General features: G+C 37.8%; 2 protein-coding genes and 1 long non-coding RNA gene across 3 annotated transcripts; 1 reads left to right on the forward strand and 2 right to left on the reverse strand.

Annotated features, from left to right (window-relative positions):
* Positions 1 to 3,407: 3,407 nt before the first annotated feature.
* LOC137823027 (uncharacterized) lies at positions 3,408 to 4,593 on the reverse strand. Its single transcript, XR_011083048.1, has 2 exons — positions 4,375 to 4,593; positions 3,408 to 4,261 (listed from the first exon to the last, which is right to left on the reverse strand). It is a non-coding gene; the product is annotated as an uncharacterized lncRNA (long non-coding RNA).
* Positions 4,594 to 11,412: 6,819 nt separating this feature from the next.
* LOC137822455 (uncharacterized) lies at positions 11,413 to 12,923 on the forward strand. The gene is made up of 3 exons (XM_068627341.1): positions 11,413 to 11,892; positions 11,979 to 12,302; positions 12,393 to 12,923. The coding sequence occupies exons 1-3, from the start codon at positions 11,413 to 11,415 to the stop codon at positions 12,921 to 12,923; spliced, it is 1,335 nt and encodes a 444-aa protein (XP_068483442.1).
* Positions 12,924 to 15,472: 2,549 nt separating this feature from the next.
* LOC137822456 (ethylene-responsive transcription factor ERF098-like) lies at positions 15,473 to 15,874 on the reverse strand. The gene is made up of 2 exons (XM_068627342.1): positions 15,799 to 15,874; positions 15,473 to 15,723 (listed from the first exon to the last, which is right to left on the reverse strand). Exons 1-2 carry the CDS (start codon positions 15,872 to 15,874, stop codon positions 15,473 to 15,475), a joined length of 327 nt encoding a protein of 108 aa, XP_068483443.1.
* Between the last annotated feature and the right edge of the window lie 762 nt (positions 15,875 to 16,636).

Below are 16,636 nucleotides of genomic sequence, written 5' to 3' on the forward strand. Positions count from 1 at the left end.
TGTGTTTTTCCTCTTTATCTCTTTTATTATTTCGGTTTATTTATTCAATATTATTTGTCGGGTAGCTCTGTTAGGGTTTTGTTTTAGTGGGAAAATTACCCGTTTTTCCCAACATAATATAACTTTATAGAATTCAAGCAAGTGATGGGGTCAAGAGACCATTGAACACATGAAAAAGATGCAGAACTTATTTTTCCAGTAATCCAAGAACAAGTTAATGCGAAAATTTCCATAGGATCCACCATTGAATTTCTAAACACTATGTTGTTTCTTTGCTTTCATATTTCACCTATTATTGTTATCCACACAACACCTCATATATCGTGAGCATCTTTGTTTAAAGTGAAACTAATTAACAACATGCCTAAAGTTTTGGTTGGGTTCATTGTGTGACACAGTTGCCTCTCCTATCCACAAAAAAACATGAGTTCTAAACTTCTTTGACAATATTACATGTTAAGAATAAATGGCTTATTGTTTCTTCTTTCTCACCACACATCACACACATATTACTATCCATCGTTACTCCTCTTCTCCTTAAATTGTTTTTTGTGACCACTTTATTCTTAATGACTCTTCACGCTAAATTTGAGTTGAAGGTAAGGCTTTGATATTCCAAAAACCTTCAAACACATCCCTTTCCTCTCCTGTGTTGTCCATGAGAAGAAAATTATATGTTGATTTCACAGTGTAAATTAGTGAATTTTCTCTTTTCCACTTCCATTCGTCTTCCCTTTCCAAATTTGATGTTTTAATAGCTAAATTGTGTTGAACTTGAAGCTTTGATGTCTCCAAATCCATGAAGATTGCTTGAAGACTAGGTTGTTGCTTGTGGGCATGGGTTGTAGGTAGATTAGAATTTGTAGTTCACTCTTAGCTTAATTCAAAACTTAATCAATCAAGTTATTTAAAAAGAAAAATGTTTTTCAAAGTGAAAAAACAACCTGTTGATTTGTCGTTTCAATCGGTTAAATCGTGCTTTCAATCGTTTGTTTTTTAAAAATCTCAATAGAATTGGTTAAGTTTGTTAAATCTGTTTTTCCTTGATTCAAATCTGTTTTGATCCCTAATTCAAAGCCAAAAACGTTTATATAAGAGTGAGATCAAAATACAAAAAGAAATTAAAAAATTTCCAAGATTGCTAAAAGCTTTGCATTGGTTAAGGGTGGGATATGAGTTGCAGTATCAGGTGTAATCTTTCCTATTCTTTCTTGTATTTCAATTCAGATTTGTAAACTTGAAAGGTATTGGTGTATACAGTCAGAGGGTGTTCTAACTTGTAGTATGTGTTACAAAGAGGGTGAGTGTTCTTGAAGGGTTCAAGATCACCTCTTTGGTGTTTGTGTTTGTGTAATCTGTGATTGATTGCCTAGTGAAATACTCAGGGATTTCTGGAGACTGGATGTAGTTCAGGTTAAGAGTGAACTAATATAAATTTTGTGTGTTGAATCTTTCTATCCCTCACTGCCTTAAAAGCTATTTGATTTGTGTTTTTGCAAAGTGCCGATAAAAACAATCAATTCACATAAACAACCGATTGATTTTTTTAAATCAATTTTAAAACAGTTTTATTTCTTGACTGATCTGATTGTTTTGTTATGTGATTCTGCATTAATCTTCATTCTTGTCTAGTATTTTAAAAAATCTTTCATGAAACAACTCACACCCCTCTTATTTAAAGCCTTTAATTCTAACAAATTGTTCATTAAAAGATTTAATTGTTTTGATTCCCATTCGAACGTGAATCTTCTCCATTCTAAGAGATCACTTCCAAGTATTATTTTTCTAATATTCGGTATCACAGAAATTAAATATAACCTTGGATATTTAGTAGTTTCCAACCCATCTATCTTCCCAAACTCTTATGGATTAACTTTGATTTCGTTAATCACTTGATCGAATGAAGTCGTAAAGGAAGAAACATTATAATAAAGAAAATCGTGTTAGTGATAAAGGAAATCATTCTCTCATAAATGATAAAAGGCTTGATTCTCTCTAGGTTTGATGCCCTGTTTCAACAAGTAATCATTTATGTATCATTATATCTCAAGCCAACATTATTTAGCAACTAAATAAATAAAAAATCACAAGGTATTTTTCTAATTATTTAATTAGTGATTAAGATTACTGACTTTACTTATCACTATTTTAATAATTAGTTATGCATGGCCGTCAACCACTTTCTATATTTCAAGCGATTGCGTAAGAATGTTGCATGTTGGAGAGGTAGATATCTTTAAAACGCTGACATGAGTTGACTTTGTTAATTTTTTTCCATTTTTTGTCTTTTTATCTTTTGTTTCTTCTACTGTTATTTTATTTATTTAATTCTTAGTATTTTTTATAAGTTAAAATATTAAAATTATATATTCGTTTTTATTATCAGAAAAATTATATATATTAGTTATAATAGTTTTATTAATATTAATATTAAAGGTAATATTATTCTTATTATAATAAAACCTTATTATTATTATTAATTTTAGTAATAATATAAAACAAATTATAAAATTATTATTACAATAATATATTATTATCATAATAAAAATTTATTTTTATAATAATATATTAATTAAATAATTATAATAATATTGTTGATATTAATTTTATTATTAATTATTATAACTAATATTTATTACAGTATTTTATAATATATTTTTATAAATATTAAGAGCTAATAAATACTTTTGCAAAAATTTATAATAATATATTATTATAGTAATCATAATAATAAATTAATATTAACAATATTATTAGTGTATTATAATTATTGTTGAATAATCGTAAAGAATAATTATTATAATATTATCCAAAAAATTAATTTATTTTTTATATTATTTTAATTTTATTATGATAATAATAAAATATTACTAATAATAATATTTATATTATTACAATAAAATTAATATTATTAACATTAATTTTATTATTAGTATTTACTATAATTATATATAATTATTTTTTAAAATAATAATTTTAAAAAACTTAATATTTTGATTTGAACAGATTACTTAATAAAATATCCACTAAAGATTTATATATCAACCTATATCGTAATATTATATTCACTCTCATCCAAAATAATTCTCATGGACTTTTTTTAAACCTTGTGTCAGGTTTAATAAATAAGCTTATATATACACTTAAATTTTCTTAGTTCCCAGTATGGCAACATATTACATATCTAGAATCGGGTTGACTTATATATTGTATATATATAGTACCTTCCTCGCAATTCTATTATATATATACTGAGATATGAGTAAAAGTCAACGAATGCTCTTTTTGTCACCTACCCCTTTTTATATAAGGACTTGAACTTACCGAGAAAAAATAAAAAAATAAATTAACATTATAACTTGAGACACTATGCAAAGTCAAAGATTTGAACAGATGTCTATCACATGTTTGAGGAACACCAAATCAGTAACTTATTTACTGCAAAATCACTTGTATATAATTTTTTTTTTATATATGCTCCTTTTAATTTTAATGTATTTTGATGAAAAAAAAATCTATGAGTACATAATCAGAAAGGAAAAGTAAAATAACTAAGACTATTTGAACTGTGAAATTGTAATCTCCATAACTTCAACCAAACATGACGGTTTCCGAAGCCTTGCTGAGGGAGACTCCGTTGAGTTCGCCATTCAATCTGACTGACGGACGCGCCAAGGCGGTTGATGTCACCGGTCCTGACGGTGCCAGCGTCCTGGGAACCCGTCGTGGTGGTGATGGTAGCCGAAGCTACGGCGGTGGCTACGGCGGTGGTGGACGAGGTGGAGGCGGCGGCGGCGGCGGCGGCGGTGCTTGCTACAACTGTGGAGAGTCCGGTCACCCAGCTAGGGATTGCTTCCAGGGAGGCGGCGGAGACAGGTACGGCGGAGGTGGAGGTAGATATGGTGGCGGCGGAGGAAGGTATGACGGCGGCGACGGCGGCGGTGGAAGCTGCTACAACTGTGGGGAGTCTGGGCATTATGCTAGAGAATGGCCATCTAATGCTTGCTGAAGTTTGTTTTAGGATTTTATGTTTATGAATTGCTTTATGTTTTTTATTTCAAGATCGTTTAGGGTTTCAGTGGCTTCTGTTTCGAACTATGAATTTTAATTAGTAGAATAGGTGTTGGGGAACCCTAAGTGAAGCAGCAGGGAAAAACAAATAAAGTAAAAGAAAATTGACTACGATAAACTATAGCACACCATGCTTGTGTTATTTTTAGTATCAGTTTCCAATATATATCATTGAACCTTCTACGTAAACCTGCATGAAGATCAAAACGAAATAAGCAATAAGACTCTGAGAAATGCATAGGAAGCAATTTATAGCTATATATGATACTTACTTTGAACTACAGAAAATAAGAAAACGCATACCTTTTGAAAATCATCTATTCTTGGGATAAAATATGCCCTTTGTAGTTGGTGGCTTCTGACCACCGGAGCTTGATGAAGAAGTTGAGCCAGTGCCCTTAGGTGGGGGTTTTGTAGGGCAAATGGCATTCTGAATATTGGTGTTACTGGAACTCATTTTCCTAAGACAAACAAAAATTCAAGCTTCTTAAGTAATGGCTCCTTTTGTGTAATTTTTGGCACATCACTTCCAATATCGCCACAGGTATTTATAATGAAGATTCTAAGCCTGCATTCAAAGGAGGAACTTACCAAGTAATTAATCTGATTGTGATTAATAGGGAATTTACATATATTTTCCTTTTCCACATATACATATGCCGTGAACTAAGGTTTAAATTATTTAATTTATAAAAGATTAAAATATTAGTAAATGTAGTCGTCAAATAAAGGGTCCTTTGGACTTTTAAGTGAATAATGTATAGCTTTATACAACGAATAATGTATTCCTTACTTCAGTTGGAAGCTCTCCTTAGTTCGAGATAAGGTTGATAAAACGCTAACTTTTTATGTATAAGGGTTGGACAGTGGTTTCCATTTATTTATTTTTTATTATTAATAAAAAAATAATTAAAGACTATTCACCTTGAATAACCTTTCAATTTACTTTCCTATCAAAAAATGAGGTTATAAGTATTAAACTATAGATCACTTGGTCATAAGAACTATAATTCATTAAGAGTTTTATATATTTGAATATATCTAGCATTTTGTAGTGAAACATTGAAGTCATACCAACACCCCGTGTATCAATATTCCAGGAAGGAACTTACCAAGTAACTTGATAGCAATTACAGGAAAACAAATTTACATGGTCGCATATATATATATATATAAAAAAAAAACATTGTCACATATATATGACGTATGTCATATTCTCACCAACCAAAAAAAAAAAATGAAGCATGCATGTGGGAAGCAAAAGATACACTTGATTTATGGTGACTTAGAAAAGGTCGTGCCGTGTGCTATAGAATTCTTCTCTTTGGTTTGTAGAAAACACAAAAAATTTCGTGGAAGTATCATTTTCTAATATCACATGACTTTAATGGTGGAGTAGCTATATCTTTGACTGTTTGAATTAATGTTTGAAATTCTTTAATATTAGAGTGAAGTTAAATGCTTCTTCTTGCTGCATCTTTTCTTCGTAATTCAGGTATCATTCGAATTGAAGTTTCTGAATGATACCAGGCAAGAGATTTTCATTGCCTATCGTTAACTAGTATTTCTGATTTTGTTTCAAAAGTATTTTATTTGTTAAAAAAAAATAAAAGAAAGAGCGAGTTATTATATTCATTATAATTATTGATAAATATTTTCCCAAGAATGTATTTTATCTTCCTGACTAATATATATATGAAAAGTTTCCATCGTCCTTCGTAGGCTTTTTTTTCTCCTTTTCCCATCTGTTCATGGTCAATGAAGGATTCTTATTTTAAATCTGATGGTCAAAATCGAATGTTTCTTATGTGAACACAGAACTTTCTCTTCTTTTGCTTCCAATTGGTTGTTAATTTGAGCTAGGTAAGAGAAAATTGTTCGACTTTACACTTGCACATGTTTGCTAGAGAAAGACTCGTTAACCTAACTTAATTTACTAGAAGTCTACAATTTAATTTCCCCTGCTTGAATTCCATCACACCATTAATGTTATTGGAACAAATTCTTCCTAAATTAATGAATTAATGAAGTGCATGATGATAAGTTTCTATTGAATTCTTATATTTATTCTCATCATATATATAATTAATTAACTATGTTGGAATATAAGAAACAGAGAGAAAGAATATTTGATTATTGTGTCTACAAGCACTGTTCACGTAAGTTTATATACAGACAAGAGCACCTAAGTACAGACTAAAGATATTAACAGAATAACATAATGGTAACAAGATTATACACTGACTAATATCCTCCCCTGTAAACTTATGGGGGTGGTTCAGTAACCATGAGTTTATGACGGAATTCTAGAAAAGAGGGACCAACAATGGGTTTAGTAAAAGTATCAACTATTTGAAATCTGGCAGGGAGATGAAGCAAGCGAATTTTGTTTTGCTGAACATAGTCGCGAACAATGGAGATCTAGTTCGAAATGCTTCGTTCGAGAATGCATGATAGGATTGGCACTTAGAAGAACAACTCCCAGATTATCCAAGAAGACCTGTGGTTGAGTGGAGGAAAGGAAAGGTGTAGTTCATGTAGAAGGGATTGCAACCAAATGACTTCAATTAGAGCTGCAGCAATGCTGCGATATTCAACTTCAGTGCTGCTACGAGATACAACTCGTTGTTTATGTGAGGACCATGCAATGATGTTGGGACCATAATAAACACAGTAGCCAGTGGTGGACTTCCTGTCGTCAATATCACTACCCCAGTCAGCGTCACTAAAAGCGCGTATGTCTCTGGAAGGGCTACGTTGAATGAGCAAGCCATGAGAGCGGGTGCCAACAAGGTAGCGTAAGATGCGCTTGACTGCCTTCCAATGATGCTCCTAAGGATCGTGCATATACTGACACACTTTGTTTACAGCATAGGACAACTCAGGACGTGTGACAAGTATGTATTGAAGGGCTCCTACGACAGATCGATACATGGATGGATCAGACAAGGCAGCGGAGGCATCTTTTGGTATGCGAAGGTTAGTTTGCATGGGGGTGGGTAGAGGTTTGGCAGCATGCATGTTTGTGCGTATAAGAAGATCATGGATATATTTGTGTTGGGACAAGTGTAGACCGCCACTGGAAAGACGTTTGACTTGTACACCGAGAAAGTAATGAAGGGGACCAAGATCCTTGAGAGTGAAACAAGAGTTGAGCTTGACTATAAGATTCTGAATTTCCTGGGAAGAGGATCCTGTGATGATAATATCATCAACATATATGAGAATAAAAATTGTGTATGAGGGATGAAACTGCACAAATAAGGAAGAATCACTTTTGATAGCATGAAAACCAAAGGTGTGAAGGGTGTTACTTAGCTTTTGAAACCACGAACGTGGTGCCTGTTTTAAGCCATATAAGGCTTTGTGAAGTTTGCGAACAAGAAGAGGATTGTCCAACACGAACCCTGGTGGCTGGTGCATATAGACATCCTCCTGTAAGTCTCCATTCAGAAACGCATTATTTATGTCAATTTGACGAACAACCCAATTAGCAGAGATCGCGTGAGTGAGAACAAGACGAATGGTGGAAGGTTTAACCACAGGACTGTAAGTGTCATAGTAATCACACCCTGCAGTTTGGCTAAATCCCTTGGCTACAAGGCGAGCTTTGTGCCTATGAAAAGAACCATCTGCATGATATATATTTTTAAAGAGACATTTGCAGCCAATCGCTTTAGCTCCTTCAGGGAGAGAAGTTGAGGACCAAGTGTTATTGTTGAGAAGGGCATTGTATTCATCAGTCATTGCTTGACACCAAGGAGGGGAAGAGAGCGCTTCGGCGATGGATGTTGGTGCAGATGGTTGTAAATCAGAGTGTGTATGAAGGACTTTAGGTTTGAAAATACCAGATTTGGACCACGTTGTCATGTGATGAGTATTGACAGGGCCATGATCAGTGAAGGAGGTGGGCAGCAGGGGAGAAACAATAGGTCGAGAAGTAGTGAGAGCAGGAGAATCAAAACCGAGTTGAGAAACAGGAGAAGAATTAGCAGCAGGAGAGTGAATAACAGAAATAGCATGGTTCAAAGAATCAGATTCAATATTATCATGCACAGGGTGATGAAACTTATATTTAGGAAGGTCATAGGGGAATAATTCTTCATGAAAAATGATATGCCTAGAAATATAAACCTTACCAGTGTTAGAGAGGCAAATATAACCCTTATTATGAACACTGTAGCTAAGAAAAATGCAGCAAGCGGATTTGAAGTCAAGTTTGTGTTTGTTGTAGGGTCGAAGCAAAGGATAACAAGCACACCCAAACATTTTGAAAGTGTTATAATCAGGCAGTTTGTGAAACAACAATTCATAAGGGGATTTATTTTGTAAAACATGGGAAGGCAGCATGTTAATGATATACACAACAATTAGAAAGGCTTCACCCCAAAATTTGATGGGTAATGAAGCAGAAGAGAGAAGAGTTAAACCCATATCAGAAATGTGACGATGTTTACGTTCGATGGAACCATTTTGCTCATGGGTGTGGGGACAAGTGAAACGATGAAGAATACCATGCATATGAGTGAAACTTTTAAAACATACGAATTCCTTTGCATTATCAGTTTGGATAGAACGCAGTTTGAAACCAGTTTGATTTTCAGCATATTTTGAAACGAATGAACGAATTTAGGGCTTGTGATTTATTATGCAAAAGAAACAACCATGTATGTTTGGTGTGAGCATCTAAAAAGGAGATATAATAGCGAGCACCATTGGAAGCACATACAGGGGCAGGACCCCATATATCAATAAAAACTAACTCTAAAGGTGCAGTGTATTGAGAAAGAGAGGTGATCCTGCCTGTTGACCAGAACACTGGAACCTGCCTCGTCAAAGGATCGACGTGCGCACCGCTTCAAGCTTCCGTTCTTCTTTGAGATCCACCTCAAGAACCTGCAAAAGAACAGAGCGGCGACGCTGCGGCCGATCGCACTCCAACGCCCAAGTCAGTGACAGAACCACCAAATACTAAGAGCAAGAACACTCAAGAAATCTCAAGGAACCGTGCAATGTTCTCTCTCCCAGTAAGCTCTAGAACTCGTAAGCATAAAGAGTATAATTTGAACGTGCGTACCTCAGAAAGTTCGTTGAGAACTCTTATACACCTGGTTACTTTCTCTCTCCTGGCAGTTACAGACCTGGACACGTGGCTCGCATCCAGTCGTACACGTGCCACCATCTGGAGCCTCCTTGACTTGGGCGCTGCTTCTGATTCTCTTTTTGGCTAAGTTACTTATGCATGGTATTGCCCAGTGCATAGCTAACTTGGGAGTGCGATCTTTACTGGAACGGGCGAGTTAGGGTGCTCTCGTACACCTTCCCTGTGGTCTCGCCGGCCGCCTTCATAATCTGCACCGCCTTCGTCTTCGGCGATGTGCTTGTTCTGGCGATCTCCAATCACTTAGTCGCCTGAGTTTACCATCTGGCGACTTCATCTTCAACTGGGTGATCGCCGGTTCTGGTATGCTGGAGGTCGGAGCACGCCAACTTAATAACTGGCGATGTCACGAGCCACCCGACTTCCTTCCCTTCTGCAACTCTGGCGCCTTGTCCACACGCCTACTCTGTGGCTTGGTGCCACGTCATCACTTCCGACTACCAGGGCGGTACACAAGCCCCCCAATCTTAAGCGAAAACTTGTCCAGCGAAAAGACTGAAAGAGTCACGTCAACACCGGTCTACGTGGCACTGACGCAGAATTCCAAGCGGTTGTACTTTCTGCTTCTCTGACGCTCCACCAAACCCCTCACCCATCGTTCGACACGTGGCTTCATCAACGGTTACCTTCAGTTACCGTTTGCGCTTCCCAAACCCATTTCGAAAAAACTCTTAAACCCATTTTCACTCTACTGTTCCATCACTTTTCTTCGTATTCTCAAACGCTCTCACCTTCTTCTGCGAAAAACTCTCAGCGTTCTTCAACATTCTGAATCACCAGCATCCTTCATCGTCTTCCTGATCATCAAAAGGTACCTCCTTTCCTTCTTCTGCTTGTTTTTCTTGCATTTTAACCGATTCGCATCATCCTGTAACTGTCTGGTGCATACGTTGTGGGTTGTTTTTCCATTTCTCCTTTCTCGTAGCTTAGGGCTTCGTCGATCGTTGCAACGAACCTTCGTTCGTTCGCTTTTCACCCTTCTCCCATGATCGAGTCAGCCTCTGCGAACCCTGATCATTTTTCCTTTTCTTCTTCCTTTGCAGCTTCGAGAATGACCCGCTCAAAGATCACCCCGAATCCTTCTCCTTCATCGCGAAACCCCTCTTCTCAAGCACTCATCCCACCGCGAGCACGCGGTGCTTCATCTTCCCAGGCTGAGAGGCCTGCACCTTCCCGCCCCAACCTGGCCCAGGCGACTCCACCTACCACCGGAGGAGCCCCCGTCCCCCCATCAGTCTTCAAAAAACTCTACCCCTGAGCCAACTCGACCCTGTTGAGGGAAACGTCTTCCGTAAACACTGCTGGGGCAGTTTTGCGACTGACTAAGGGGGATGAACCTCACCAAACATTTCATAAGGAGCACGATGAGAAGATGATAGTGCTACCTTGCCCCCTCGATCTGCCCGTTTGTGCCGACGATAAGGCGAGCGCTGACGGGCCCTTCTGCTTCGTCTACACGACGCTATTCAAGAAGGTGAAACTGAAGTTTCCCTTTACCCGATTCGAGAGGGAACTCCTCACCGAGCTCAACATTGCTGCCGCCCAGCTTCATCCCAACAGCTGGGCGTTTGTGCGAGCATTCCAAGTGATGTGCGACCATCTGGGGTTGCCCGCATCCGTAGACGTATTTTTGTTTCTCTTCGAAGCCAAGCACCCAGGAGACCGCCTGTGGGTTAGCTTAAATGGGATCGCTGGGAGGTCGATCTTCTCCATCTTCCAGCAATCCTACAAAGACTGGAAAGGGAAGTTCGTCCAAGTGCGCCCTAACGACAAGGACGCCTCCCTACTCGACGGCTTCCCCTTGTACTGGGTGGACAAGGGGAAGAAAGAGTCCAAGAGCTGCTTCAGGAGACCCAGAAGTCCTGATAGCATGGGTGCATTGGACAGAGATCTCTGCCTCTTTTGGAAGAGTGTGGCGGAGGCCAACATCACCTTCCTTACCACCACCCTGATCTGCTTCGAATTCTACGAGAACCAACTCGAAATTCGAATAGGTTAGAACATTTAAACTGTTGTTTTAATACTGCTTTTGTCAACTGTTTCTGGGCGTCTTGTGCGTTACGCGCAAGACTTTGGTTTTATTTTTCTGTACTATTTATCTGCTTTGCTATTGCATACTGCCTTGTGCGTTGACTCTTCTCCTTGAACTAACTCCTGTATTTTCGCTCCATGCAGATAATATGTTGGGCCAGGGCAAACTCGCGGAATTGAGGGCGCTCGCCCGAACCCACGGGTTGGCGACGGGCTCTCAAACAGTACCAAATTCGGTGGTGGAAATCGCCGTCGCCCAGGGTCGATCGCCACCTAAGGGCCTAGCTCCCTCCGATGTCCAGCCCGCCGCCCAACGTAAGAAACTCGTCCTCAAAAGGCCCAAGAGGAAGGCTCCCCAGGTAGTCCACGAGGATGAGGAAGAAGATGACGAGGTCACCGAAGATGGCCTTATCACAAAGAGGAAGAGGGTGGCACCTTCTTCACCACCTGCCCCACCCCCTCTTCCAACCTCAACACCTCCATCCACGCCCGCTCCACCTCCAACCTTGCCATTTCCACCAGCTCCTGCCTCACCTGTCCAAGCCATTCCACTGGCAACCGCGCCACCTGCGGTTGAGGCCCAAGAGCCAAATTTCATGGAGGACCCCCCGAACGCCTCCACGCCATATGTATCAGCTGGAGGGGGTCCTCCTTCCAATGCCTCAGCCGCAGATGTTGCTCCAATCGGGGATGAGGTTGCCCACACCTCACCGAGTCCCCGACGTCGTCACCACGAGCAGGAGCGCCTACTGAAGAACCAACCAAAGAAGGTGACGACGAAAATCAACAACAGGCCCACCTAACACCTCTACAAGCAGCAAACCTCCCTCTTGAGGTTACGAGGATGTGGGAGCCTTTATCTGCTAAGCTGAAGACGATAGCAGAAGACATCCCCGCCATCGTAACCAGAGTCGTGGAGAGCTCCACCAGGAAACTCCAGGACGACCTCTTCAACCTTAAAACTGAAAACAGCACCATGAGGGTCGAGGTGGGGAAGTTGTCCTTTAACCTGACACTCGCGGAGATTGAACACTCCCGAGTAGAGGACGCAATGAGCACCGAGCTCAGGTTGGCGCGCAAGGAGGCCACTGATCTCCGCCATAAGGTGCAGCAACTTGCTCAAGAAAAGATCGAACTGGAGAGCAAGATTGTGCCTTATCGCGTCAAGGTGGCTGACCTGGAGGCTCTCGTAAAAACCGACGCCGCCAAGGTGAAAAAATTGGAGCAAAGGTCAGCCGACCGGGAGACCCTCCTTGGAAAGGTGGAGAAGGCGAGGGATGACGCCATCACTGAGCTCGACGAAGTCAATAAGAAAAATGGGGAGCTTGCAGCTGAACTGGGCAAGGCACAAGCAGAATCCAAGAAGGTTGCTGAAGACCTTCTCCAGGCTCAAGAAATCAACGAACAACTCAAGAAGCAAGTTGAGGAGCTGGAGCAGCAGAATAAGGGACTGAAAGAACAAGCTGAAGGACTCGAGAAACAGATTGAAGAGCTTAAGAAGCAAAATGAAGATCTCAATCTGAGTTCCGCCCAAATTCTGGCTGCTGGATTCGAGGCTGCACCGGAACAGTTCGCCTGCTTGTTCCCTGATCTGGATCTCAGCATGGTGTCTCTAAATAATGAGGTGGTGGATGGAAAAGTGGTGCCCGCCGAAGACTAATCAATTTACTCCATCCACTGCTTTTATACTTTCTCTTGTGTATAACTTGTACTGATTTTTATATCTTCCCGCACATATATTTGAACTGATACTTACTGTTAATGACAAAAGTCTGTGTGTTTTCTCTTGCGACTTTTTCAACTGCTTTAACTCTCCTTGCGTATTTTACTTCAAAGAAAAGACTTAGCGAAACTGTAGGCACGATCTTTGACTTAACTTAACTCAGCTACTGGCTTAAACACTGCTTCACCCGATCTGCTTCATCAAAACGGGTCTTTTAACTTTCTCGCCACTATTTGAACTTTTCCTGGTCGCCAGAGACTCTTGGCGATCAGCTTCTTTCTGGCTTCACGCCTTGTTCACATGTGATTGTTATTTGCTCATTTTGTCATTTACAGTTAACGATATTTATCGCTCCAGTTTACGGTCTCCACAATAGTTCTAAGCTTATGAGGTCTAATTTAATCCATGAAATAGATGATTCAATTATAAATAAACAAAAAAAATGTTCATATTGCAGAATCCAAGGTCACAATAGAAACAATTGTCCGCACAAACAAACTTGATAATAAAATTCAATTTCAAATTTAATTATTAATTTCCTCATTTTCTTTACCTAAGTATTTATTCCTTCATAAAAAAATTATTTATTAAATTAATTTCAAATATTACATAAGTTATAATTTTAATTATAATTAAATAATTATAATATATATTTATTTTTAAAAAAAAAAATATGACGTGGAAAAAGTCGTGCCAAGTTGACACGACTTCAGGTTGACGTGACAGAAGTTGTGCCAAGTTGACACGACTTCAACTTCACACGACTTCAAGTTGACGTGACAGAAGTTGTGTCAACTTGGCACAACTTCTACATTTGAAGTTGTGCCAAGTTGATACGACTTGCCCCATATTTGTAGCTTTTTTGACAACGAACCCATTTTGGTAAAAAAAAAATAATAATGGTAAAAAAAAAAACGCTTTTCTGAATGGAGGCTCGGGAATGTAGTTGAATAAGCAATGACGATAGAAGAGAAGGTTCTCTTATAATGAGTGAGTGTGAATTGCTGACAAACCCAGAGAACTCCTAATATAAAACATTTATACTACCCTCAAGGATCTTCATACACCACCCAAAGAACCTTGGAGGCTTCATGGCAGAGAGATAAACCTTTAAAATTTGCTATAAATAAGGATGAAGCTAAAACATAATCCTTCCATCCAATTCCCAGTATAGTATTCCTCTCATCCTGATATTACATGGAATAGCTAAAAGGGTGCTCTTAGAATGTTGGTACACCAAAAAGACATCAGATTTCTCCCTTTCCCCATCTGTTTATGTGAGAAACTGAAGAACTGATTTTTTTTTTATTAGTAAGGAAAAAGTAAATAATCACCAACTCAACCTACCACTAATCACTTGTTTTTATCGAAAAAACAAGGAGAAATTTTTTTAACCCAAGACCATAGATTGAGTTAAAGAAAATTTAGGTGATTGATAACCGCTAACTTGACAGCAAAGTTGGTACTGCTAAACGTCAAACTTAGATAAAAAAGGAGCAATGCACCCACATAAGCATCCTCTCTGTGAACATAACCTCTTTCCTTCCCCTTGTCTAAGCTGATAACAGAGGCAACAGATGCTTCAGACTCATCCACACAAAAGGGAAAAGCTGCAGACTTGGCTTCCTCTGTTGGCATGCACCACACTTTGAAGATAAATCCAAAGAAGAAAGATATAGATTCTTCTGTAGCTGCTGATTTCAAGCTCATAGGCTATCATCCTCACCAGAACATTCATATGGAGATGTCTGTCTAAAGTGTGCGGCTTCTCATTTTTAGGCTGTTTCTGCTTTTTAATTTGAGGCTAGTACACGCTTTTGGTTTCTATATAAAAATCTATTGAATTCTGTTACCATTACTATTTTTGTAAAAGGATTTTAAAATAGAATGTGGTTTGGTGCTTTCTTTGGCCTATGATTAGTAGTAGAACCATGGTAGCATCATGCTCAAAGGACAGGTTCAAAACTGTTTAGCTTTTATAACTAATTTTTATGAATCTGAATTGACTTAAAATATTAATACTTTTTTTATCACCCTTTATATCTTTGGAACCTAAATTTTTATTATTCGTGTGAAAAGATAACTTATTTGTTACTTACTGTTTGTATATACATATGCTTGGCTTTGAGGATAAAAGAAAGTTCTACATCATTCCAAACAAAATAATTTCAGCTCATATGTAACATGAGTTGTATTTTTCTGTTATTTTTTTTTTCTTTTCTTTACACGAACAATGTGTATATATTCTGAAATATAACAAACTTTTCCATCTTTTTGCACTGTGCATCTCTGTCTTTGACTTGTTTTCTCACAGAGGAATTGGAAATTGCAGTTGTTTTGTGATGTGTAAATTTTATGTGGAAGAGGACATGTGAATATTTGGGGAGACAGAAACCAAGGCACTTAAAATGCAGAAAAAACAACATTTTCAGAGAGAATATGAACTCTGAAATAGTGAAGATTAAACACAGATAGTTCACGTCTTGTTACTCTTTCTTCTTTCTCTTCTCCTCTAACTCAAGAAGGTCTTCCAATACCTTGTCATCCAAATACTCAAACTCAATCACTTCCCCTTGTGCAGTAGAAGAACTTCCAATGACACTAGTAGTAGAAGAAGAAGAAGAAGACGATGATGAGAAGAAAGGGAAATGAGAATGGTACTCCTGAGGGAAATTAAGGATTGCAAGAGCACCCCTTAATTCTATGGCTGCTCGATCATAAGCTCTTGCTGCTGCTTCTGCAGTGTCAAATGTCCCCTACCATTGTCTTCCCGTAGGTTTTGTTGGGTCTCTGATCTCTGCTCCAAACTTACCCCATGGCCTCCTTCTCACACCACGGTACCTTCCTTCTTCCCCTTTCTCCTTGTTAACTTTACCTGACTCCTCCATGTTGTAACCTCTTGTTCTTCGGTTATTCCCAGGTAACAGAAACAATCTTATTCGAGATTGGATATTGGCTATGAATTTCTCTTTAAATAGAAACTCCGACGTTGATTCAGCATGTTGTGAGAGACAAGAGTTTTGTATGTGTTGGATCAGTTATGCCTATGCTTTATACATTCACGTATAGCGTCGTCAATACTATTCTGTCACGTTCTTAGAATCTTTCGCGGTCATGATGTGTAAAAATTCGATTCATCTACTTATCCTCAAGGGAACAAAAACAATATTTTGGAAACCAATTTTTTTTTTACAACTTGTTTCAACAATAAAATAAAATAAATGGATATATATATATATATATATATATATATATATATATTTTATTATTATATAACACAAAATTAATTTTCATTCAGGATTGAAATTTCAAACAATATATTTGTAGTAAGTAAATGATAAAATTCCACTTCTTCAATCTAATAGAAATGGATTTTCAATATTTGTAGTGTCAACAAAATTTTTCTCGATAAAAATAGTTAGAAATAATCACACTTCTTCAATCTAATAGAAATGGATTTTCAATATTTGTAGTGTCAACAAAACTTTTCTCGATAAAAATAGTTAGAAATAATCATAGTAAACATAATCAAAACTAATAAATTTTGAAAAAAAAAATTAACAATTATTTAGAAAAAAAAAATTTACATACAGACTTATTTTTATACTATAAGTATTTGGATGGTTTAAATTTAAATCAAGATCAAAAAT

The sequence above is a fragment of the Phaseolus vulgaris genome, chromosome 9 (genome assembly GCF_000499845.2).
Source record: "Phaseolus vulgaris cultivar G19833 chromosome 9, P. vulgaris v2.0, whole genome shotgun sequence".
Classification (NCBI taxonomy): Eukaryota; Viridiplantae; Streptophyta; class Magnoliopsida; order Fabales; family Fabaceae; genus Phaseolus; species Phaseolus vulgaris.